This window comes from Epinephelus fuscoguttatus, linkage group LG18 (assembly GCF_011397635.1).
Source record: "Epinephelus fuscoguttatus linkage group LG18, E.fuscoguttatus.final_Chr_v1".
NCBI classification, from domain to species: domain Eukaryota; kingdom Metazoa; phylum Chordata; class Actinopteri; order Perciformes; family Serranidae; genus Epinephelus; species Epinephelus fuscoguttatus.
Genome location: NC_064769.1, coordinates 6,243,916 through 6,271,341, shown reverse-complemented (window position 1 = coordinate 6,271,341; position 27,426 = coordinate 6,243,916). Strand labels below are relative to the sequence as shown.

The 27,426-nt window shown below is 40.2% G+C and overlaps 1 protein-coding gene across 1 annotated transcript; it reads right to left on the bottom strand.

Moving 5' to 3' along the window:
* Positions 1 to 138: 138 nt before the first annotated feature.
* crata (carnitine O-acetyltransferase a) lies at positions 139 to 26,190 on the bottom strand. Its single transcript, XM_049559931.1, has 14 exons — positions 25,956 to 26,190; positions 22,316 to 22,612; positions 21,981 to 22,099; positions 19,283 to 19,336; positions 18,571 to 18,736; positions 15,259 to 15,433; positions 14,794 to 14,975; positions 11,161 to 11,261; positions 10,837 to 10,956; positions 10,591 to 10,713; positions 6,175 to 6,310; positions 5,721 to 5,783; positions 3,004 to 3,141; positions 139 to 2,066 (listed from the first exon to the last, which is right to left on the bottom strand). Exons 1-14 carry the CDS (start codon positions 25,980 to 25,982, stop codon positions 1,851 to 1,853), a joined length of 1,917 nt encoding a protein of 638 aa, XP_049415888.1. The 5' UTR covers positions 25,983 to 26,190; the 3' UTR covers positions 139 to 1,850.
* Positions 26,191 to 27,426: the final 1,236 nt, after the last annotated feature.

The following is a 27,426-nucleotide window of genomic DNA, read 5'->3' as shown; positions in this document are numbered from 1 at the left end:
TAACACAGTTTCGGCTGGTACCAAACATATCAGTAGTGCACTTTGATGGTGCTGAAAATAAAATAGTGCTGCAGTAAAATTTAAGAAAAGTTCCACTGTAAGAACAAAACCAGCCATAAGGTACAGCAAGTGCTTTGAAAAAAAAACCAAAACGTGCATTTAATTTGGGATAGTATTGAACAATTAAAACAAAAACCATCTCATCATGGTTTGTGTTATTACAAAAAATTCCTGCTTGATTATCCTCTCAAAATATTTGTTTTAATTTCTACATTCAGAATAATTACACCTCTGTATTAAAACTTAATTTATGATGACTACTGCACAACAAACATGAATGAAACTTTTACTGGCCAAAAAAAGTTGATCAAGTGGAGGCATCTCTCCTGGAAGATATAGTCATTTTGCAGTTTGCAATGTTTGGAAAACAAATTTTACATTCAGAAAACAACATGTGGCTTCATGGCATGACACAAAACAGGGTAATATTAAATTATTTCAAACGGGGCAACTTTAAACTGATAAAATCAATAAAGATTTTGTTTTTAAAATGTAATTCTGACGTTTGTAACTGTCGTATGAAATAAATAGACACTGGAGAAGACAACAATACAGAGTAGCCACAATACTATCACCTGCTGGGTGTCATATGGTAGAGATATTATATATTGATGTAGAAATCAGAGCACACAGATAAATAAAATGAAATAAAAGGCATGGATTAATACACTGTGTTCATGGAGGTAATCTATGTGCACAGATTGATGAAATGTACTGCATAAATCTTGATTGCTAATGATTAATTTACATGTGATAACAAAGTACAACAAAGAGTAAGTGTACAGTGGCTAACATGTTTTGACTTGCTTCTTTCTTTGTAAGAATTTGAATTTTCTGTATTTGTCCTGAATGTCAAATGCACAAGGTGGAAGTCCAAAAAACTGTGAGCTCAGTTCATCAGTTCCTGTGCATATATTGTTAGTCTGTGGAGACTAGAGACTTATTGTGTGTGCTCAGATTTCCACACCTGTATAATTCTACCATGAGAGCTCTGGCAGGCTCTGTACAATGCAGCAATGGAGCAACCAAAAAATTGCCATCATAATTATGTTTGAATGAACCATGCTGGCCATTATTACTGCAAAGAAGCAAAGTGTTTCCTGATGCAGCTGTACAGCTTGGTGGTGTTTATAGTTTTCAAACAACAGTGGAGGTCTAAGGCACAGAGGCATAAACCAGATTGTGGGCTATGGGTGATCTGTTGATAAGAACACAATGATAAAATATTCAATCTGTAACAATTAACATGATCATTTCTGTTATTGATATTTCAGTGTTGAAACAGAAACGTCATTAAAAAAATAATCTAATGTGTGTGTTCACTGTACCACCAGAAGAACAGCATTACACAGAGGGTATAATTTCTATAAACAGGAAGTAGCCAATAGGACTGTAAACAATGAGCGCTGCACAAAAGAGGAAGTGTTGGCCTAGATATCTGTTATTTTGATATCTGCTGGCTACACCGGAACCCCTGAATATATTGGCTGTTGCACCAGAGGCTAAATCGTCACTGGACTGAGAGCCAATGGGCTTTGAGATTGCAGCCTGAATCACCGCATTATTTAAAGTGTGTAAGGATGATTAATATCATGGTGGAAATACTGGTTCAGGCTATCAACCTGAGCTTGGCAGCCTTGCACCAAGTGTGGGGTTCAGTCATTCAAAATGTCACTCAGTCACACTAAGAGTAGTCTTCCTATCAGATTTGACGCATTAGCACTGTAATTTAGACTAGCCCTGTCACATTCACTTCATCTACACAGAGGTTAGTAAAGTCTGGAGACGCGTCACAGTTTGGCTCTCGGGGTTTGTTCCAGCAGCGTCCTCATGTCCAACAGCGCGTCCTGCATTGCCTGGGCAAGATGTGCTGAATTTGTTTCTTTACAGGCGTTGAAAGATGACATCGCAAAGTTAACGTGATCCTCCATAGGATTGTAGCACACGCCGTATCCATCGGGTACAACCGGGCCGAAACACATGACGCAGTCAGTCTTGGACGGTACCTTGTGAAGAAATGATAATGTAGCGGTTATTTTTGGTTATGGGCTTAAATACACAAAAGTCATTCCATGAAAACTGTTAAGTTCAGTTCCCCAACATTTAAATGGAAAAAAGGAAGTATAAAACAGTCAATATTGTTTTCAGTGACACTAATTCACCTGTAATTATTAGCATTATTAGAAGTAAAAAAAAATCAAATATAAAATTGCAATTTTTATGTTGTCAATTATTTTCTGTTAAAATTAGAGTCTGGTAGAGTCCTGTGAGGTAACACTCCATTTTTAGGATTATTCATGCTTCATCTTCATGGGGAATATGTTAATCAAATAATGGAGAAAAAAAAAGGATTTCAGCCTCATGGTTGTATGCCTACGCAAACCATTCAAGTTGCGGGAACAATTTGCATCCATGTCTGTCCAGACTCATAATAAGCCGTGACAGCTGATAATGCTTCAAATACGGATGTTGCCGGCTGCTGCAAAGATATGCTAAAACATGGATGCTTCATACACATCCCCCTCCAAACAGAACAGAAGATCTATACAATCGCCACAGTTTTCAAGATTAGTGTCACCAATTTAGTATCTGACTTTCTGTTGCTAAGCTGTGACAATGAAAACTGGCCAGAAAAGTGTTTTCACAGGACAACCTAATGTCACAGTGAAGTTGACCTTTTGGTATTGGAGAAAACCCACGCTCATACGGGGAGAACAGCAAACTCCACACAGAGCAGGTCTAATATATTCTTCATGCTATTAAATACAAAATTCTACATTTGGTTATGATTAAAAAAAAATCTTAGAATTCCAATCTTAACAGTTTCCATGGAATGACCCATTAAGCATACCGTCATCTATGATTCTTTGAGGTCTTAGTAATAGGTCATAGGAAGACATAGCTTTGCCATTATGCAGTGGCAGTTTCAACCCTGACTCGTACCTGACTTGTGGATAGCTTGTAGTGTAAGGCTTTGGCGAAGGCAGTGTCTGTGTAGATAGCAGGAATGGAGACTTTTTCTTCAACAGCCTGCATTTTAAGGCCCAGCAGGTGTCTGTCTATGGCCTGGCCACTGACTGCCTGTGGAGAAGGAGAAAATTCATTTGTTGGCGATGTTAGTTACCAGATGTTAACAACTAAAACACAAGACTTTATTATTCTAGATTTTTGCAAACAACGAGTGATTAACACCCAGTACAGTGTTTCCTACCAGTTGGCCACTGTCATTTTTTTTTTTTCAAAAGCTACTCAAACAGGAGAAAATAGTGCATTTGTTGGGGATTTGTTGGTGCTCTAGTATTTCAAGTATTTGTGGCAGCAGGATGGTGTGTGTGTGGGATTGAGTCAAAATAAACTACAGTGTGTCTGTGTCCATCGTAATGGAGGAACAAGTGAAGGTACAAGTGCAACCCAGTACAACAGTGTGGCTCACTGATGTGTTTTTAATAGTTTTTGGACAAAAATGGCGCTCTATGGCAGAGGAAGAAGAAGTATCAGGCTTTCATATGCACATAATGCTTGTTAGTATAAGAAAGAAAAATATAGAATATCTCCAGACTTGTTGTTTAAGGGTAATCTCTGTATTTTCCAACCTGGATCCTATTTTCCCATGCTTTTATATTATGCGATAAATGGAAAAATCTGTTCTTGAAATTGGTCAAGTATTGTGTGAGAACAAAACAGGCAGCAGTAACAAAACAGGCTGCAATGTAATCCCAGTTTAGGTCCACTAAAAGTGCTTGTTTTTGCCACTGACAAGCTCAGATTGTTACAACATTATAAAAATTATCCCTACAGAGACAGACCTTCTTTTAAAGAGTAAAATCCCTTTTTATTAACCAAAAACAGCCCTGAAAACGTTATCCCTACCAGACTCCAATTGACCTATGGCTAAGCTAAGCTATCCTGAGAGGCTGGGCGAAGGGGTGTATTTTTTACCCTTTCCTAAACCACATCTCAAGCGAGAAAAGTGTCTCCTTTGGATAACGTTGTGTGGTAGACCACAACATCAACTCAACGTGAATAAGATTAACAATGATGCCTACATCTGTTTTAAGGTAAGTCAATATTGTGTTTGAGGCAACATATTGTCACTTTGCTGGAAAGAAATATAAAGTTATCTTTAACATCTCTAACTAACGTTAGCTTAAGTTAGCCAAACATTAGCTCCTAGCTGCGTTGTTCATCATGTCACCTTGTTTGCTGGGAGTTCATTAGCCTATTTTGCTATAGTTTTGTACTTTGGTGATCGTACATCATTGTTAGCTGTTGTCCAAAGGGCTCTAGTTAAGCTAATGTTAACTTCTGGAGCTTAGCTTCGTTAATTTATCTGTAATCACAGAGATAAAGGTTGGCAAACGTTATGCTGAATGATTCAGTGTAAATAATGTAAAAATAATGTAGCACCAAACTAACGGAGAGACACTCTTGGTAAAGATGGTAAAAAGGCCGTTATCCTTTCTCATATTCTGAGCCAAAAACCTTAAATTCAGTGGCACTTTATCTTGTTGTCTTTGATGGCTACGGCAATGAGATGCGGTTCACAAGCGTACACTGTGATCTGTAAATTTTGGCTTGTAATTTAAGCTTTTCATCGACCTTCTCAACAATAAAATGATGAATATATCCTAAGAATGCGTAGTTTAGGCCCTTTTGGTTACTTCTCAATGACATCTGATCATTAAGTCCCCAAAAATCATCATTTGCCTCCTGCGAAATGCCATGTACTGTGACACCTCATAGTACACGGCATTTCACACCTGTCATAGTGCCCGGTCACTGAATGTTGATAGTTTGTCCGAGTGGAGGGGGCGTGGCTTAGCCATAGGTCAATTAAATTAACAGTAATTCTATCATCGTAAAACACACTTCATTCAAAGTTGAGAGAAGCAAAATAAAACCCACAAAAGCCATCTTGGTTTATCTCACAACTGTTCCAAGAATCACCAATGCTGGTTTGGTTGATAGTAACACTTAATTCACCGAGTCAGATGTGGAAATATGTTAGCTCTATACATGCTTAAAATTACTGCTTATTTTAAAAGGAGTCTGGTGTCTGTGATGATAGGGATTTCAGGGCTGTCGCAGTTTTAACAAAAAGGATCTACTCTGTAAAAAAGAGGTCTGTCTTGGTAGGGATCCTTTCCATAATGTCTTCAGACACTTAGAATAACAATCTGAGCCTGTCAGTGGCAAAAACAAACACTTCTAGTCGCAGTACATTGACAGTGCTTAACTGCTTGCAGCATTTAAGGCCCTGACACACCAAGCTGACGGTTGGCCGTTGGTCAAAGTCAGGCCGTCAGTGAGCATCTCTCGCCCTAGTTTTTGCGGTGTGTCCCGCACTGTCAGCACTTTGGCAGCTTTTCAGCCAATTGAGCATGTTGAATCAGCGGCAGAGCTTGTCTGTGAGAGAGATCACTCTGACTGGCTGTTCAAGTTTTATTTCCTCGCCCCTGTAGTGAGTGAATCTGCCTGTAGTGCATGGCAGTCTGTTTTGCAGCTGTAGCCCTCTCACTCAATACTGGACCAAACTCAAAAGCTGTCATTCCCCTTAGTCACTTAGACCTAAAAACATGGAAAAATCAGGCCCAGTTTGAAAAATAGCAGAGTTTTTTTTTTTTTTCAACTTTGCCAATCAAGTTGCTGTGAATACTCACCATGTTAGTATATGACCTGTGTGCTTTTACAGCTTTCTCCATTAGATCAACCTTCTCTGTGTTCTGTAAAAAAACAAGAGGAAGACAGGAACATTACAACCCATCTCCAAGTAGGTTATTGTTAAACAGTGTTCAAATACATTTGAAAAGTAAACTAAAAACTTGTCCAACAAAGTAGAAGGATAATCTGTAGTCATTATACATCATCACTTTACCTTTGCCTCTATCTGTGACTTTATCTTTTTAAATGAGGTTCTCAGTGGTGTCTCTGTTAAATGGATAAAGGCTCAGTGCTCATGTGCTGTTGAAAGACATTCAGCTATAAATTCCCTTGATTTGATACAGCCCAGCATTACCATGTCAGAGATTTTGGGCTATAGCCTGAGTTGGTCAGTTAACTGCCAAAAAGATTGCTGTAAACACAAAAATACTCCTTAAAAATTTCTTATCAGACCTGTTTACTGGTATCATCAAAGGCCTTGACAAAGGCAGCCGAGGCACTTGAAGCTGATCGGATTGTATCTGTGCGGCCCAGTCTGAACATCCGCAGGGAGGCACTTTCATATGTGGCACAGCAGCGCTGGTACATCCTGCCCAGACAAGAAGAGGGAAAGGAAGTGTGAAGAAACTGTGTGCTGGTGAAGACACAACCTCTGTTAGACATAAGCTTAACCTCTCTTTGCCTACATTACATATGTGGGCTATGAAATATAAAAACTCTTCTAGCCTATTCTACATGAACATGTCAGTATAAACTTTACAGAAATCTGTCATGTTCAGGTCAACCCCTGCCTTGCCCTCCCCTGTTTGGGGAAACCATTGTAAACATATATCTGATTCACATTGCAAACATTTAGAAACTTCACAGATCTCACTTCATCTTAATTCATTTAAAATCTTTATGAATAATATCCCAAATAGCAAACATTTATACTGTCAACATAACTGTGAGAGAAAACCTCTCATACAGTTGTGTTCATATGTACTATGCAGTACGGCTTCAGAGCTAATCACTCAACAGAAACAGTGTGCTGCTACTTAATTGATAACATTAAGTTCAATCTAGACAAAGGAGGAGGCTTTCGACACGGTTAACCATTTTATACTTCTGTCAAAGCTGTCCAAATATAAACTGTCCACGAATACTCTTAACTGGTTCAAGTCATATCTGTCAGGTCGTACTCAGTGTGTGCGGGTAAATAATGTAATGTCACTGTCAAGAGCGTGTACCATGGGAGTTCCACAGGGTTCAGTTTTAGGCCTTTTTTACTCTTTAGTCTATATATTAATGATCTTCCGTCAGTATGTGATGATGTGAACATCGGAATGTATGCAGATGACACAGTCATCTACACACATGGGAAGGATGCTGCACAACTGGCAGATAAATTATCTCTTGTCATGGAGAAAATGGTTTGTGTTTGGAGAGAAAATAAAAACTGTTGATGAGTTCAAGTATCTGGGCTTAACATTAGATCCAACTCTCAGTTTTAAAAAAACACATAAAAAGGATGAGCCACACCTTGAAATATAACCTATTTACTTTTAGATATATAAGAAACTCTCTCGCAGACGAGGCAGCTAAGACCTTTCTGCAAGCTATGATTTTGTCCTACTTCTCATATTGTATAAATCACTCTACAAGCAAGCGCTGAAAACATTTGATAAGAAAACGCAAATGTATCATCACTGTAACATACTCGCTAAACATAACATGATGAACTTTGAGAACTTTGTGATGTATTCCGATCTATGGCTGGTTTTTGAAATTGTCCATGGCACTGCACCCCCCACGCTTAAGAAATTCGTTCAGCTCACCTCGGAGCAGTCAAAGAGAGCTACAAGATCAAGCCTTGCAAGTTGCTGTTCCAGTAAATGTGTTGGTTGTGACTATGCGTGGCTGTGCTGATGTTGTACAGTGAGGAGACAGCAGTTAACATTGACTGTCTGCTAACTTATTTTGTCTGTTTGTGTATTTGTTTTTGTTATTTGTTATTTTATGTGGGGACCGCAGATGGAAACTAGCTGCCAGCTAAATCTGGTGTTATGCATCTCTCCTTGTGATTCAAGATTAATATTTATAACACATGGTCCCTGTTAAATAAAATACTGGCAGACAGACACACACACACACATATATATATATATATATATATATATATATATATATATATATATATATATATATATATTGAGAGAGAGAGAGAGAGAGAGAGAGAGAGAGAGAGAGAGAGAGAGAGAGAGAGAGGGGCAGAGGCATCACAAAATGCCCTGAATCCGGGAAGCCAACCGCAGACCTCCGTCAGCGGAGCAGGTGAAAATTTCCGCTCCTCTCTCGCAGACCTGTCACTTTGCGCCGCTCGTCCGCTCCACTTGGTTCTGCGCATTCTTCACTCCGCTCCATCATAAATTTTATCCCGCTCCACTCGCTCACCACTCCGCTCAAAACAACTGCGTCTTACTACCCTAACCTGTAATCTTCTATTCACAAATAAAACGGGGTCTGCCCATTTTTCCGACAGCCCATTGGTTCGACAGCCCGTTGTTCCGACCATATTAAACCCATTGTTCCGAAGTCCCGTTGTTCCGAAATCATCATGATGCCCTGTGGTTAAGGTCTGGTTAGGTTTAGGCACAAAAACCACTTGGTTAGGGTTAGGAAAAGATCATGATGTGGGTTAAAATGAAAAAGAAAGTGGCAAACACATAAGCCGTGAGCCTGCTTCGCCTCAAGCCTTTCCCAGCTGACCCAGAGCCGGTCGCGGCGCACCATCAAGGCAGAAATACGCCCACTGGGAGCCGTTCAGCACCGCGGAGAGCTCCCCACACAACCCCGAGCCCAGAGTTAATAACAGGAGGTTATGGTGTTTCATTCTCTCCTCTCTATGACACTTGTATCTCGACCAGTAGCCTACTTTTGTTGCGTTGCTGATCCTCTATGGTACATAAATACAGTAGCCTAATAATCACATATCGGAACAATGGGACGTCGGACTAATGAGAGGTCGGAACAATGAGAGGTCGGAACAATGCTACAGCACCAATAAAATATGAGCTTGGTAGATTCTCCGGGGAAGCCCTCTCGCCTCTCCCCGCAGTTAGGGACCGTTGTACACGGTACCGCTGGCAGGGTGGTAATAAGTCAAAGTGTGGAGGAGACGGACCAGGTTAAGTGGCCGACCTCCGAGGAAGCCCTCTCGCCTCGCCCCGCTGTTAGGGACCGTTCTCCAAGGTACCGCTGCTTCTCTTCTCAGTTTCTTTTCTGAAGTACACAGTAAACTCCATAGTTTTGAAAGAAAATAGTGTGGGTGTGCGCAGGTGCAAAGATGCATTCTGGATGGGGCATGAGCGACCGGAGCGAAATTGGAGCGAGAGATAAGGCCCCGCTCCACCTTTTAAAAAAAATAGCCGCTCCTCGCTCAACACAAAATCCTCCTGCTCCCCGCTCACATGCTCTGCCGTCAGCTTCCCAGCAAATCCAAACTATCACTTGGACTTTCTATTTTATCTTAAGAACAGCCCAGTATCACTGCTGCTTGTGGTAAGGTTTTTAAATTTCATACTTATTTCACATATTGGTCAGTTGTGTCTAAACAGAGAGCAGGAGAAATGAGCAGACACACATGCACGCACGCACGCACGCATGCGCATGCGCATGCACACACACACACACACACACACACACACACAATCAAGCAGACAGAGATTTAGCTTTATGTGTATTTAGAAAAGCACAGAGTACCAGAATTGCTTGTTGCCTGCAGCTTGTTCAAAAATTACATTTTTGTTAAGGCCAAAACACACCGGCGGCGTCATATGACGGCGGCGTCATTGATGCGAGTCAAGTGCCGCCTCCAACACACACAAAAAGCGTCGCGCTGCGGGGTGTCAACCGGATTTCTATTGCACACTCCAGTCCGCTAGGCTGGGAAGTACAAAATAGCACTTTTTCAAGGGCGGCGACGCTGGAAAAATAGGACAATAGCGTAAAGTGCCGCGGTGCGGCTCGACCTGTGTGGGTTTGTAAATAGAAAATAATGGGGGCGGCTGTTTTGACGCGCGTCGTACGCCGTCGGTGTGTTTTGGCCTTTAGAGTCAAGTACCTTAAATAAAATCCTGTTGGGAACCAGTACACAATTCGAGTTATTTCTATCAGCACCAGTTAAAATGTGAATGGTGCCCAACCCTATGTGTGATCAAGGCTTTTTTTAAATTCCGTTTAGAATGAAAAGAGGAAAAAGTAGGGCTGCACGGTATATGCGGTAGACGGTAGAAACGATATACACGGGAGTTGGTTTTTGGCAAGAGAGTTTGTCATAAACCTTTGGTAATGTAAACCTATGTGACGCTAGGGGCTCGACAAAAAACTCCATATGTGAATGTGTGATAGTTGTGGTATCATAGCAGCCTGTCACAGGTTACAGCGTGATGATTAGAGGAGAAATGGCAGAGCATAAAGGTCCAGGTGGAAAAAACACAACTCAGTCAATTAGGATTTTGCTAAAAGAAGGAAATTACCTTTTGATATAGATCCCAGGGGACATTTTGCACCATAGAGTACTGGGTTTTAATTTTGAGTTTTGAGATCTGCATTCTGCACAATAAATGCTCTAAAAAATACATTATATCTTTGCTTTTGTTGTTGTTGTTGTTTTTTTAATCAATTTAGCTTTGCTAAGGGACTACAAAACCCATTCAGAAACACTTCTATTATAACTTTTACACTTAAATTTATACCGCGATATATACCGTTACCGTGAAGGGATTCGATTTATACCGTGATATGAATTTTAGGTCATACTGCCCAGCCCTAGGAAAAAGTCTGCATACAAAGATGGTCCCATCTCCACACCACTTTTCAATGTCTCACCTGTAGTACGCCAGTTGTAGCGCTACCTGTATGAAAGCATCAGGACTCATCTTGTGGGCCTTTGGGACGTTTTTCCCAAAGTGGCTGAATACAGTGACCCTCATGTCCAGGTCTTGGGCCAGTCTGTGGTGGGAGAAATGTCAGGACAGTGAGACCAGTCATTCTCTATGCCTAATGACATGCAGTGAGAATGTAGATATACTTATTTTACAGGACACAGAGTGTCATGATAAAATTTGCCCTCACATGTTCATGGCCTGCTTGGCCTCCTCAATGTCCTTCTTGATCTCAGGAGTGATGTTGAAGTGGAGTTTCTTGGGCATAGGCAAAGGTACCATGGGAGTCCGCACCATCTCTGGCTTCCTCCTGTTACAACCAACAAGAAAGAAAAGACACATGAGATGGAAGAAGAACCAAAGTCAGACTCATGAAAGCCATGGTTTTCTGTCTGCGATCAGCCTGTAGCAGAACGCTTCTGTGTACTCTCTGTCTTGCTGTTGAACTTTCAAAAACGTTATAACAATAAGAAATCCAAATAGACAGAATCTAAATAAAGAGTGACCCACTTACGTGTATTCTACAACATGGTCGATCAAGGCCACTATAGGTGGGCCCTCGGCTGGTGCATGCTCGTAGTTCGCACCACATGTCCCATCTTGTCCAATGATAAACTGAAAGAAAGATGATAAACTTTAAAAGAACAAAACATAAAACAAAAATATGCATAATGTTCGGCCTAAGGAATTTCTTGATAAGGTCAAATTATTACCTCAGCAATTTTACATTGGTAGTTACATTAAAAGTTCTAGTGCTATTTTAAGTCTTTTGAGCAAGTGTAAGTCATCTCAAGTCTGTTTAAGCAAGTTCTTCTGGGAGGTCAAAATCAAGTGTTCAAGAAGTATTACACTGTTATAAAAATGGTCTTCTCATTAAACTGGCTGTCTATGCAGTAGAGAGATGCAAATACTTTTGAAATTGGCACTACATGACCTGAGAAAACAGAGAAAAAGGGCATTGGCTTTTGCTCAAGAGGTAAAAAACCTGCAACTACCAGATTGCACTGCATGTCACAGGACCAATAAATGCTCCTGCTGGTGGGTAATGTAATGTAGGTTGCCCATTCAAAAACCGCATAGCAGTTGGTTGGTGACAAATGGTCTCTTATTACAGCCAAACAGGGCACTAAAATGTTTCTGAAGACATTTAAGGCAAAAAACAGGCAAAACAGTAACAGAATGTTGGTTATATTTGATCAGCACTGACTTGTTTTACCAGTTGATCTGAGTTTGACAATCAAAGACAGAGAGAGAGAGGTGTGGGTCTCTTAATCCACTTCTGTACTCTTTGTGTCCTGATGTCAAAGAACAATCTGTAGTTCAAGCAACAGTCAGAAAGACAAAATCCACCAGATAATGTGATTTAAGGTGTGGGATGAGTTGGTAGATCTGGGCGCTGGTAAACTGGAGGGAAGTTTACCATAGGTCATTTACACATATTACACACATTGTTATGACATAAAGGTGGTTGAAAATCAGCAAGGTATCCCTTTAACTTTCAAAGACAAACACCTTGGATCATACTGACTAAAAAAATGCTGCCTCTGTGAAAGGCCAGATTATTGTGGAAGGGGAGTTTGTGTGTCTGGTGTAGCTGGGAAACATATTTTGCAATCCAGTTCTTTTTGAGGACACTGCCTGGGGATTCCATGGTTCTGCAACTTCAATACTCATGTCAGGAACAACAGAGAGACATGGGGGTGACTGGGAGGACCAGCCTGCCTAAACTGAACCACACTAGCATTTTGTTACTGGACTTCAAGTCATGGACTGTCCTTAACAAACACTGAATTTAAGCTTACGGTGGTTTCTAAGGAATCCGTGTACCCTTCCTTCTTTCGTTTTTCTGTTTCAAACAAAATCAGAAAAATGGGAAAACAGACCAACAAAAATCACACATTGTCATTGTTTTTTGTTTTAAAATTAAAACAGAATACCATGAAAATGAAGTTTTTAATTTCTTTGTTTTGTTATTGTGATATTTGGATAAATTCGGGCAGCATTCCCCGAGATCTGCGGAGGAACTTTTTAACTTCACAGAGGAGCGCTCCATTCTCAACTACTTGTAGCCTAGTTACGGCCGCACGCTAGCCTTACGCAATCCTGATTTGTTAACTTTTTGAGAGTGGCAAGACACGCAGAAATCAGTGACATTTTGCAGCGTGAAGGCACCAAGAAGTGTTCCATAATGAGCGTCAGGAGATTCTGCATGGAGCACAACCTTCGGAGAAGTGTTGTTTCAGACGCGGAGTTGGAAATGGCTGTGGTTTCTGCAATAAACAGGGTACATGAGAAAAACAGAAAAACAAGATTGTTTTTCTGTTTTGGTTCTGAAATGGAAAAACGAAAGAACAAAGGGTACACAGATTCTAAGGCTGCAGGCAAATCAGATTTGTTTCTCAAATCAGATATTTAAGACCAAGACTGTCCACACTGTTATTTGCAAGTGATCAGGCTAGATTTGTGTGTCCAGACATGAGCAACCTATCTGCACCGGTTGCTGTGGTATTGACGTAAGTCTGCAGTAACTACTTGGCTATGCTGGTGACCCAACAATTGCGTTTTTGAGTCATGGTGCAGAACTCCTCTGTTGCACCAGACAAAGTAAGTGACGGAGGAGGCTGGTGCATGTTGCAGCACACTTCAGTCACTCTGGATTTAACATTGTCGTTGTGTGTCATGTTGCGAGTGATGCAAAAGAAATTTTAAAATCCAATTTAAGCAGCATCTTGACTGAGATGCATCTGTAGAAAAATCCAATTGGAGTCACATTTGGAACTCCCTCCAAAAGTGTTTTGGATTTGACTTGCACAAATCGCATTTCATGTGTTTTTTGCTGTCCAGACTTTGTAAAAATCTGGATATTCTTAAAAAAAATTATGTGGGCTGGCAGTCTGGAAAAGGCCTAATTGTACTTGCTACCAGAGACCTAATATCTACTATTAACTCAATAGTTGTAACATCAGATCTTCCAGTGCTTGTCTTCCAGTACATGTCTTAGACCTCAGGTGAAGATAGGATCAGAGCTGACAACTGATGTGAGGATGTGAAATAAATCCTAGGTGGGTTATTTTGTCACACGAGGCAGCACTGATCAATAAAAATCAAGATTCTCGAACCCCATTGCCTATTTCTCACCTCAAATGTTTTGAGAAGTGTATTTTAGTGTACTGTTTAGCTGTAAAATGAGAACGCTCATGACCCGGCCACCATGTTGGAAACAGACAAGCCAAAACCAAGCACTGCCCACCAGCTGAAGCAAAATTTCTGAGCCTGTGGTGAGAAAGTGAAATTTGTTAAATGTTGTTGTTGTTTGTTGTTGAATGTGTTTGGAATGACGGACAAGCTTTAAGGGGAATTTATACTTCTGCATCAAATCGACACCGTACCTACGGCGCAGGCTCTGCTTCGACACAGAGCTTATACCATAACTTCTGCCGTAACCTAAGTCGTAGCCTGACATACACCTCCCCAGCAATATAAATGTGTCATGGTAACGCAGACCCCCTGTCCAAACCATTTCCCTTTTATTAAGCTCTTACTTACTTTTTACTTTACTTCTTTTTTTAATAAATTGGGAAGACAATTAAACCACCAGAAAACAGCACTTAAAGTCTTGTGTGTCATTTATCCTGGCTTCATATGAGTAGAGGAAATCTACACTATTCACTAGGCTAATTTACACAATGTAAAATGCCATAGGCTTGTGCTAATAACATTAGCATTTTGCTTTTGCGGGAAAAATGTGTCCAACAAAGTGCTTTGTCAGTGAATCCCGCTAGTTATAATGAAGCCGATATGTGTACTTGTAATTGAAATTGTCTCTATTAAGCCGTGTTTAATGTGTAATTTGGGTGTGTTTTGAATCAACTAAACTTTACAGCACTTCACAGAAACCCCACCACCAGAGTATTTTGGAGGTGTAACTGCAGACTGACACAGACACACCATCGCTCAAGTATAAATGCTCACAACAGCGTAGGCCACAATCGTAGGCTCTGCATAGAGCTGATGCACAGGTATAAAATCTGCCTTTATGCTGCCTTTGGGACCAACAGTCTTGGGAAACATAAGTCAAACTATTAATAGTAACTCCACTTAAACTAAGTGTTGATAGAAGCGTATATAAAAAGCCTCAATGGGTCACCTGCAGCGTCTTGTCGAACCAGCGGTTGCCACTGTTCCACTGGCTGCCTCCTCCGTGCAGCATCTGTACAGCAGCACAGCTGCGGTATGCCTCATCACCTGACACCTGAGGCATTGCTCCGTCCAAACACAAAGTGAAGATGCTCCTTTGGATAGCTGACACTGACTCTTTGTTGGTCTTATCTGGACACAAGAGGTACACGCACACACAAAGCAAACATAACATTCTTCGAATATCAGAGTAACATTAACTCATATAGATATCAACATTTTCACATGCTGGGTCTATTTATAGTTGCCATATTAGGGAGGCACTTAATTGTTAATTAAATGTTGTTTATTTCTACAAATGAAGTTTTAACTGATTTTTTTAATCAAGCTTTGAATTCTCACACTTCTCACACTACTTATCAGATATCTCAGAAAACAAAATCCTCTAGATCAGTGCCAGCGCTCTTTAGCTCACCCTTGGTGAGGTTGATGTAGGCTTTGCCCCAGGAGTCTCGATGTTGGGTGGTGAGGATGCCCACAGGCTCCGCATTGTCCTGTAGTGAGGAGCTACAGATCCTCTCCAGTTGAACACATAGTTGGTCAGCTGTCAGTGGAGTCCCATCGCTGTTGTACACGTCCAACACAAAGAACTGATTCCAAGTGGAGGAAAGATAAGAAAGGCTCAGTCAGGCTTCTCTGATCAACTGTAGCTAGCAAATGTGATCAGCTGGAGCTAACTGATGTTGTTACAATAAGTGCAAAGTGAAAAGACAAAATAATGATGAGTTGGTTGTTATCTGGTTAGTTTGCTCCCTACATGCCTATATTAGTATCCACAGATAGCAGTGAATGCTTGCTCATAACCTTATTCTTTTTAATGTAATCTTTTTTTTTTTTTTTTTTTTAAAAAGATATTTTTTCAGGCATTTTTAAGCCTTTAATGGATTGGACAGATGAGCGTGAAGGGGGGAGAGAGAGGGAGTGACATGCAGCAAAGGGCCACAGGCTGGAGTCGAACCTGGGCCGCTGCGGCAACAGCCTTGTACATGGGGCGCCTGCTCTACCACTAAGCCACTGACGCCCCTTTTAACGTAATCTTTGATCTGATGTTTAGGCTTAAGTTCATTTGAGGCTCATACATCACAGATGTTTAAGATACCATTGTGTCTCTCTGAAGACCTGGGGCGTGTATCACAAAGCAAAATTAGTGGGTTATCCACCTAACATTGGTTTTAACTCAGGTTTCCTAATATCACAAAGCTGGATGAGCTGTAACCGGAGAAGATCACCATGGTAACCTGTGCTAACCTGCCCATAACAGGCTCAGTTCAGAAGACTGGATCAAATACACAAACAGCCCACCTCATGACCAATCAGATCACTGGAGAAATCATTGTTCCTATAGCATCCTGAAAGGGACAAAAGTGAACTATTGCTTTTAAAATCAAGTCATAGGTAAAAGCACATTGTTACAGCCCAGTAGAATAACTTTGCTTTCCATTACTTTTAAATCAGATTAAAGGGTAATGCAAGTGTTTTCCAACTGGGACCTTATTTGCCCATGTTTTGTGTTTAAGTGACTGATGGGATCAGCTATTTTTTTAAAACTGGTCCAGCATTGAGTGAGAGGGCTGCAGCTGGAGGCTAGGAAACAGGCTGCAATGTCATCACTTAGGATAACAATCTGAGCCTGTCAGTGGCAAAAATAAGCACTTTAAGTGGACCTACATTCAGCATGTTCACAGGACCATTTATTGTATGAAGTCCAACTAAAACCAGACTTTTAAAATAGAAAAAGTCCAACTGAAATCGTACTAAATTGAATTTCTCAAAGTCAGACTAACACGCCCAGATAATGCAATTGGGAGTCAGAAGTCAAATAGCATTAAATGCATAACAGAAGAAGAAGCTGTTAACAAAATGGCAAAATCTATATCCAGAGCCATGCATTTTTAGATGGGCATGCCATGGTGCCAGTTTGCCGCTATCTTACCGTAGCTTACTTGTTTGTCGATTGTTTGGTCTGTCTGTCTGTGACATTATAGATCAAGGAAAAGGTCCAATACGAACAAGCTAAAAGGGGGCATACTGCCACCTATCGTAGCGGAGCTGGACATTCTTTGGTCAATAAATCGATTTCCATGCTCGTATAATGGGACAAGGACAGTTATCCAATTAAATGGCCTAGTCGAGCTATGACTGGAGCTTGACTTAACTGTGGATGTAAACATTATGATTGACGGTGCTCAATTGCCCTAAGTGTCTGACAACATTATGGAAAGGATCCCTACAGAGATAGGCCTTAATTTAACCAGAAACAGACCAGAAATCACTTTCCCCAAACCCACCAGACACCATTTAAATAACCAGTAATTTTATCATTGTGAAACACTTCATTCAAAGTTGAGAAAAACAAAATAAAACTCACAAAAGCTGTCTTACTTTGCCTTTCTACTATTCCAAAAATCACCAACTTTGGTTTGGTTGAAACAAACTCTTCATTCAACCAGTTAGATGTAAAAATATACTAGCTCTGACATGCTCAAGTTACTATTTATTTAAATAGAGTCTGGTGGCTTAGGTAATGGCGAATTTGGGGCTGTTTCTGGCTAAATAAAAAGAATAACAATCTGAGCCTGTCAGTGGCAAAAACAAACACTGCTAGTGGCCATAAATTGACGATGCACAAATGTCCCAAGTGGTTACATTGCAGCTTGTTTTGCAGCTGCAGCCCTCTCGTTCAATACTGAACCAATTTCAAAAACAGTCACTTAGACACAAACATAAGAAAGTAGGGTTCAGGTAGGGCTGGGCGATACGGGCAAAAATTCATATATCATTTTGAGGCTGAATGGCGAGACACAGTCTGTTATCTCAGTATTTTCTAAGAAATGGGATACATGTCCAGTTGCGAGTCAAAGTATCATTTGAGATGTCACAAGCACTTGAAGAAAAACAGACTGCGATCAAAATTAAACAATGCAAAGACAGCTTGAAAATATATAGTTTATAAATATATTTCTGTTTGAAAATATACAGCTGCACAACATGTAAATGAAAAATTATATAAAATAAATAGCAGGGCTGTACATTAACTTTTTGCCCAGAGCACTGGAGCTACAGAGGTTCAAAGGTTTGCAGCACAGGCCACAAAACTATAATATGAGTATAAAAGTATCAAGCAGGCCTAAATCCACTGGAGTTTGAAACAATGAAAATTCTTTGTGACGGAGTTTAAAGTCGCTTTCCAAGGCCTTTCAAATGAATCTAGTGCTGGAAAATGATGTAACTATTTTCATTTAGTTAAGCTATTAATCTTATTTATGCACAGAGCATCAACAGAGAGGCAGAAGGTGGAAAGGAGCGAGAGACATTTTATATACAAGATGTATATAATGCGGACATTATATACATCTTGTATATGAAATGTCTTTGTTGCCGTTGCATTCACACATCTGTCATCTGCATCCAGGCACTGTCTCAGTGTCATACAACAGACAACAACTACCAAGAAGAACGGTGATGTGCTACGATCCACCTCACACACAAACTAGCAAACAAACGCTTACCTGACACAATACTCAAGTGAGTGATGATGTTGTAATCTAGACTACTGAACTACTTCAACACAGAGTCCACTGTGCCTGTTCATACCAGTTATCCTGTAGCACTAATGCCAGGCCCAGTGAAGCCAGGTAACCACAGAGAGCCATACCAAGTTAAACTTGCTTTGTGATACAGGTCCCTGATCCCAGAAGAGCTCAGAACAAGACGTAGGACTCCTCACCTGAAAGTTGTGTACCACAGTAATGTGTTTAGGGGGCCTAGAGCTCTTGGCATGGTTCACCACTGAATCTCTCTTCAGACCAGGGATACGGCAGGACGACAGCACTTCATAGTACTGATTCATACACAGGGCCTTCCCTCCCAGATGCTCAACTGGTAGTGTCTCACTGCAAGACAAACAAGCTCTGTCATTAAACACCAACTCAACCACAACATCATTTACAATACTCTTCCATTTACTCAGTATCACTGAAGCTACTACATTCAGTGGATACTGCAGCACTGCACTGAGTAAAGTAGTGCTGCCTCCATCTCTGATACACAGTGAAGACTCAGCTAGTTAGTTGCACTATCATACAAAGTCCAGTATCCCATGACATGCGTTTATTATTGTGTAACAAGACAATTATTTCAAATGATACAATCAACAAAATATACATTATATGACATAGTTGGGTGAAAAGATGTTTGTTTTGAATTCAAGTTGATAAATCAGATTCCAGAACAACAAGTAAAAATCAGGTGGTTTGTGAAGAATGCTAATAATGTCAATAACTTAATAACTTATAATGTGGATGTTTGTTCCAGGCTGTCTGAACCCATCTGATCTTTTTACTTGTAATAGCAACTGGAAGCTCAGAGACAAAACCACAAATAGGACAAAACAGAGCAGCATAGGTCAACAAGGAGAGTGTTATAAGCACAGAACTTACTTGTCAATCATTGTCTTGAAGTCCAAAACACCTGCTATCAGTTTGGCAGCAAACCTAAACAGACAGAACATGATCCATACTCATTTAAAAGTTAACTACTATTCTGATGTTGGTTAAATGGAATACAGTGAATGAATTTTAGTTACAACTGTGCACTTTCTAAAAACAATTGCTAACAAACAGAATTGATGACGGCACAGTGGAGCTGCATGATATGAAAATACAGTATCTGGTGGTAATATGTAGCAAAATGAGACATACTTTATTAGGGGCCGTACACATGCAACGTCTTTAAGCACCTGGAATGCGCAAGGTCAGGCACTGGGTGTAACTCTTGTGCCTTTTCTGTGCCAGCTTTCAAGAGTGCGGTGGCAGATTGCGTCTGAAGTTGCTAAACAACCTCAACAAGCACTGTTTCACAGCCTATTTGCCTGAAATCCTGAGTGCAGAGCTGATCTTCCAGGTGCTGTTTGTGTGTAGGCCTATTGTCCATGGGACAGATGTAAAGCTCTGGATAGCTCTGCACTAAAATTATCAACTTCTTCTCCATATTTATCACAGACTGATATTTACAAATGAAGGAAGACATATCTGTCGTCTGTGATTGGCTGGTCCTCATAGCATGGCATGCAGTGCGTACTTCTGCGTTCCAAAAGTTGAACTCACTGTATCTCAAGGTGCAGCTGTTGTGCTCTGAAAAATAGGTGCTCGGGAGCCCGTGAGTGCTGCAACAGTGTTGCTCTGGCATTGAGCATGCCTACTGTGCATCTACATTGAAAACAATGGATTTGAGGTCACAAAAAACACGGCATGTGTACAGCCCCCTAGAATGTAGTTGTTATATAATTGGGCCAGGGCTTAAAGTACTTCTTACTGTGTGTATGCATTGATGAATGTAACTTTTAATATTACCAGCACCAATTTTTTATGTCCTGCACCATTTGGTGTATTTGTCTTCCTTTCTCAGCAGTGAAATTTCAGCAAACCTTTCAAGAAACACATTTATTCATTCATTGTGAGAGTATGAAGGTGAGGGCATTTTCGGTGTCTTAAAATATCATCTAAGCTGACTTTCACTGTACAGTAATGTAAGGTAGAAGTACTTCAAATTTTATACGGTCACAGGAATATTTTGTGCAGCTTCTCAGCAAACCTAATAGGCAAACTTTTTTTCAGTCATATTAGGACTTCTTTGATGATGTCACATATTCAACACGATTTATGTGTAATAAATCATTGCATCGTCATTTTTGGCCACTCAAAGTAAAGGTACCATAGCACAAATGGACGGCATCAAAATTCAAATGGCTGCTGGCTCAACCCCAGTGTTTTACAGTGCTGTTGTCTCTGTCTTGTCTATCTGTCCTCTTTTTCACTCCATGACATTATCAAATATGTTTCACACACGCATCTTCCCCCCAGATGGACACCTAAAATTAGTGTCACTATTTCAGCATCTGATCAAATGTCTCTCCTTCTGTTCCTGAGATATGACATTGAGTAATGGCCAGAAAGGTGTGTTTGCATAAGATTATGATGTAGCAGTGAGGTTGACCTTTGACCTTTGGATATAAAATGTCATCACTTCATCATTTTATCCTACAACAGTTAGTTCCGACCGAGTAATTTGATTGGACGAGAGGCATTCCACGAGTGCTGATATAGAGTACAACATCACTAGGACATGTAACAGTAAAATCACTCCGCTCACAGGTGTTATAAATATAAATACAACCGTTAATTAACCAACTGTCACACTCGCAAACTGACACTATAGCGTTACACCAAGAAGATGGATATTATTATTACTGATGAGGGAGAGTGGAAGCTGAATCCAGCCGTGCCAACATCCAGGTTTGCCAACGTTTCATCAGCCGAACTGGATGAAGTTACAGTTTTTTTCCACGGAGCTACATAACATACATAAATAATTTATTTCATCACCTTTTGTTAACATTTCCTTACTCAGCATTGCTGTTTAAGCTGTTGTTGAACTGTTGTATAAAAGCAATATCACACTCGAGGTTGTGACATTGTACTGTATATCATCACAGCTGTAATTGTCTTCGGCACAAAGCCACAGGCCGAGTGCCTATGACCGAATCACAACTGTGACGATATACAGTACAACATCACTCATGTGATACTGCTTAATTACACATCTGTGTGAAATTTTGTCACACATGAATCCTAGAGTTATGGCCAAAAACATGTATTGTGAGGTCACAGAGACCTTTGACCACCAAATTCTAGTCAGTTCATTTTTGAGTCCAAGTGGACATTCGTGCCAAATTTGGAAAATTCCCTCAAGGCCTTCTTGAGATATCAAGTTCACGAGAATAAGATGGACAGACAGGCAGACAATGTAAAAACACAATGCCTCCGGCCATGGCTATCACCTGCGTGAGGGTAGGCTTGGGCGGTATCTAATTTTTCATAACTTCCTGGAATTTCACAGAGGTATATAGTATATGAGTGCGGCGCCACGCTGCTACATGCTGTTAATGAATTTAATAGAAAGATGAGTGTCTGTATTTTTGACGGTATTGAAAATTATACTGCCAGGATTTTTAAATACCCTGATACACCGTAAAACCGTGATCCCGACCAAGCCTAGCCTGTAGCTGAAAGTGATGACACCTTAAAAGTTGTCATAATTGTTGCCAAACACATGCTTTGTGTGTGTACATGTGATCACCTTATTTGTCCCTGCTTGTCACTGAAGTTCATGTGGGGCAAGACTAGTCCAGGACTTGAATGAACCACCACAGGCAACCGATAATCAAGATAAGCAACCTGCACCCACCACTCTGACAACTATAGAGACACAGAGACACACGGACACAGACACAAGTAGTAACAGATTGACATTACTGGCAGAATAATACAGTTTATAAAAAAGGAAATCACGAAAATGTCAGTAGGGTTTGCAACTGAACTGTGTGGCTAGCAAAAGAAAATGGGTTCTGTCAGGGAAGCCTTGAATCATCACACATCATAATACTTTCTTAATTCAAAATGTCAAAGTCTCACCCAGTTCTCTGTTTTCTGTGCTCTCTTTTCCAGACTTTTCTGAAGTTTCTCTCCGACCCCTCCTGCTTTCTTAAACTCGTCCACCAGCTCTTTAGTGTGCGTCAGTTCGTCCATCTCCAGGATGGGCTCCAAGGCACTGATGTAACGCTCGCAGGTCTGCTGCAGAGGGGGGACGGGCAGAGTGGGCAGTCCCTTTTGGTGGGTCAGGTATCTGCCAGGGACCCGAGTTGCTGATACAGGCTTCACCAAGTGACAAGGTTTTATTAAGCCACAGGGCTTCACCATCCCCACCTTCACCTGAGAGACAAAGAGTGACAAATTGGGAGAGTCTGGTGCAGACATTTCTAGTCGCCTCTCTTTCTGCTCTGCTAAATTTGGGCTAAATTCATTCACATATGCCTATTTTGCGAGTGTCGGTGGTGCTTTTTGTGATCGGCTTTGGATGGTGGTGGTGTGTGGCTGTGAGTCATGGAGGAGGATGAGGATATTAGTCTGTAAACTCTCCTCCTGCTGACTTCTTCTAGCTAGGTGCCAGCTAACCAGGTCGTGGTTTTCAAATGTAAAATCAGTAAATATCAAGGAAAAAGATGGAGAAGACAGGCACCAGTCAAACTAGCATCCTGCTAGCCACTGTACAGGTAAGCCTCTTTCTCTATATGCCAATCTAACAGTGCAAAGGACAAGTGGAGGTGTGTCCTTTATGGTGAAAAGGGACTGGTGTGACAGTGGGAATGTGAGGTGCTGACCTGTTCCTGTTTACTCTACACCACAAGAGGAATAAACACTCTGGATCACTGCTATATGACGTTCAGATGGAATGCAGAGCGGCACTGTCCGTGTTTGGGGGGAGCAACCATGCAACCACCTTGTTGAGGTAAAGATATGTAAACAAACCATGACACATACCCCCAGTGACACAAGAGATGGAGCCAATCAGTGTCTGGAGCACGTTCTAGGATGCTACAGTCAATGTTAGTGATGACATCAATGAATTCACAAAGTCTACGGTGGATTCAGTTTATAAACCAACAGAAGCAATTTAACCCAAAACTACATTTAAATCATTCCACAACCAGAAACTATGGATTACTAGAACAATCCAGAAACATGAACAATTATAAAGCAGCAGCCAGCAATGTGAGAGGGAGCTGATAGTATCGCATCTCTGTTGTACCTTGTATGAATTTATGTGACAAATAAATGATGACTGATTGATTCATTCATTCATTCATTCATTCATTGAATGAATGAATGAATCATTGATTGATAGATACTTATTATTTCTCAAAAAATATAAAATAAAAAATACATGTCTGTCAGGGACATTATAAACAAGATCAATGTGAATTGGCTTCTTTTATTTTTAATCTGTTAAAGGCCTTTGTTAAATAAACGGACTTGACTAATCAGGATTCTCAGTGGATTTTCTTGGTGTTACACCAAAATCAGTGGCCAGTGGGTTTATAAATTGTGACCCTATCTACAACCCCAATTCCAAAAAAGTTGGGACGCTGTGTGTAATGTAAATAAAAACAGAAAGCAATGATTTCTAAATCCTTTTTGACCTATATTAAATTGAATACAGTACAAAGCCAAACATTTAATGTTTAAACTGTTTTTTGTAAAATATACACTTATTCTGAATTTAATGCCTACGACACATTCAAAAAAAATTGGGACAGGGGCATGTTTACCATTGTGTGACATCACCTTTTCTTTTTACAACACAATTAGGCATTTGGTAACTGAGAATGCTAATTGTTGAAGTTTTTAAACTTCTTGATATACCACTTCAGATGCTCAACAGTCAAGTGTCTCTGTTGCTGTATTTTGCGCCTCATAATGCTCCATACATGTTCAGTGGGAGATAGGTCAGGACTGCAGGCAGGTCAGTCTCGTACCTGCACTCTTTTACTACAAAGCCATGCTCTTGTAACAAATGCAGAATGTGTCTCATTGTCTTGCTGGAATAAGCAGAGACCTTCCTGAAAAAGACGTCGTCTGCATGGCAGCATATGAGGCTCTAAAACCTTTATGTATCATTCAGCATTCATGGTGCCTGGCTTTGAACTTGTCTCAGATGAGCTCGGGCCCAGAGAAGTCAGTGACATTTCTGAATGTTGTTGATATCTGGCTTTCAATTTGCACAGTAGAGTCTTAAAAAGCATTTGTAGATGCAATTACAAACTGTGTTTACTGACAATGGTTTCCCAAAGTGTTCCCAAATCCATGCAGTAATATCCTCTACAGTCATGTCAGTTTTTAATGCAGTGCTGCCCGAGAGGTCAAAGTTCACGGCCATGTTGGTTTTCAGCCTTGCCCCTGTCATGCATGTCATTTCCCCATCTTGATGATATTATGGATTGCAGATGGTAAAACACATAAATTCCTTGCAATTGTGCATTAAGAAACATTCTCAAACTATTTGACTATTTGCCCACGTAGTTTCTCACAAAGCGATCATCCCTGCTTGTGAGAAACTAAGCCTGTCGAGGAAGCCTCTTTCAAGTCAGTAATGATACTTTAATCTGTTTTCTTTCCCAGGCTTTAGTTGTCACTGTCCCAATTTTTTTGGGGAAGTGGCATCAAATTCAGAATAAAAGTATAATCACAAAAAAACAATAAAGTTTATCAGTTTGAACATCAAATATTTTGCCTTTATATTGTTTTCAATCAGATAAAAGTCCAAAAATATTTAGAAATCATTGCATTTTGTTTTTAATTTGGGTTACACAGCTTACCAACTTTTCTGGAACAGGGGTTGTAAAGCCCATTGAGGTATATTTTTGGCAGCATATGAATATGTGATGACCTTAAAAGCGACATGTCACCAGTGGAGGGCAGCATGCACTCATTTTCAACTACACGTTACCCCGGAAAACTTGTCAACAATATTAACAAGAAGTAAATGGCATTGCTAAAACGAACATAATGTATAAAGACCATATTCGGTTCCACGAGCACAGTTGATTTATTGTACGACGACAGTACTGTGGTTGCCTCATCTAACGTTAACGCTGAATGATTCAATTCGGATTAATTAAAAACAAGTATCTTGCACCATCTGTTTCTGTAAGCTGTAGAACAACTTCGAGAGATCCGTCACTAAAACAGCTAGCCTTGGAAAACCGAAATCACATTTAAAGCCTTTGTATGATACTTGACTGTGCTAATGTCATGTGTAACGTTATTTAAATTGTCTTCACAAATGTTGCTGCAAGCAGGTGCGTTTGTTGACATGACATGGCTAACATGTTAACTTTCTTATCTTCCCCAGCTCAATAAAAGTAAATGTTTAGTCTCGATCGAGCTTGTCCTTGAGAGTCATCTGGCGACATTCAATCTTAGCCAACTACAAAATCACCTTTGACCCAGATGGCTCAGCTAAACGTGAACTACCGCTAATGTCACTTGAGTACATAACGAGCTACGTTAGCAAATGTTGCTAACAGCTAATGTTAGCAAACATTCCTTTACCATCTAGTTACCGTTAGCTAAGTTAACTAGCTTTCACTGATCAATCGCCATACGGCTTACGTCAGTGATTATCAAGGCAATTATATTTATACATGTCAATAGCTTAAGTTGGCTTTTGCCAGTGTAAACAGGCATATTAGTCTGATAAAGGTGCGTTCCTTACCATAGTTCTGCTGCAAATGCCCCACATTCTGTCAATGAAACGCCCACAGATTCAGATCAGTCAACACTCAAAGTCCAGCACAGATTAGCTTGAAGCTAAAGCTAGGTATTTTACAGGGGTTCTGTCGGACCTTCTGCAGACAGGCTTGAGGGGACACACTTACAACCGCACGTCAGCTGCTCAAAACAGTACCAGGGTGGAGTTGCTCAGCTGTACAGGCTGCTTATCCAGCTGCAATAAAGAAGTGGTGGGTGTGAGTGATTTAGCCTAAGTCACCTTGATATGCTACCTGCAGTGTTTACAATTGAAATACATGCAAACTGATATATAGAGATAGATTTGTTTCAGTATTATTTGTGTGAGGAGATCGAGAAGATTTGTAAACTCATAAAGATTTTTGCAAATATAAAACAAACAAATTACACTTTAAAAAAAAAAAGACAGTGTGCATAAAATTCAAATTTGCATCGGTAGAGTTTAGATTCACAAATAAAAAATTGGATTCACAAGTATCTGTTTGAAACTTGGAAATGTTAGGGACTGTCTGTTATTTATTCAACTCAATTTAATTCAATTCTATTTATAAAGCCCAATATCACAAATCACAATTTGCCTCACAGGGCTTTACAGCATACGACATCCCTCTGTCCTTAAGACCCTCGCAGTGGATAAGGAAAAATTCCTCCATAAAACCCTTTAACGGGGAAAAAATGGTAGAAACCTAAGGAAGAGCAACTGAGGAGGGATCCCTCTTCCAGGACAGACATGCAATAGATGTCGTACAGAACAGATCAACATAATAAATTAACAGTAATCCGTATGACAAAATGATACATAAAGAGAGACAGAGAGAGCTGCAGGACAGACAGTATGACAGTAGCTACAATAACATTAATTTTAGTAATACTATTATAATATACGGTAATATAATAACAGTAATTGTGGTAGCATATGTATTTAGCATATATTGATATATGATAGTATATGTATGTGACAATAATATTGATTTATGAGGGAGGGGTTGTACAAAAGCGGGGAGGCATGTCAAATATTTTTCAAGCACTGAGGAGGGATTTATGTGGGTTCGAGCCCCAAGGGCAGGAGTAAATAAAATACTAGCCTTTTTTTAACTCCAGGATTTCATCTTCAACTTTTAACTTTCAAAAATCAAAGGGCAAGTTTAAAAATCGATGTTTATGTTAGAAGGAGGGGGGGGTTTTGCCAGTCACCCAGGGAGGCTCTATGGAAAAATATTTGTAGCTTTGGGAGGGTCAAAAAAACAACCAAAAAAAGTCACATCCCAACAACACCCCTCCTCTGATAAGTAAAGTAAAACAGTCCCTTACTTTAAGTAAAAATATTTGAAATTAGCTAATTCAATTGTTTATCGTTTAATTTATCTTGGAATTACGCAAGCACGGAAAGAAAGTTGTAGAAAGAGAGAATAGGTTGATTTGTAGCATTTGTAGGG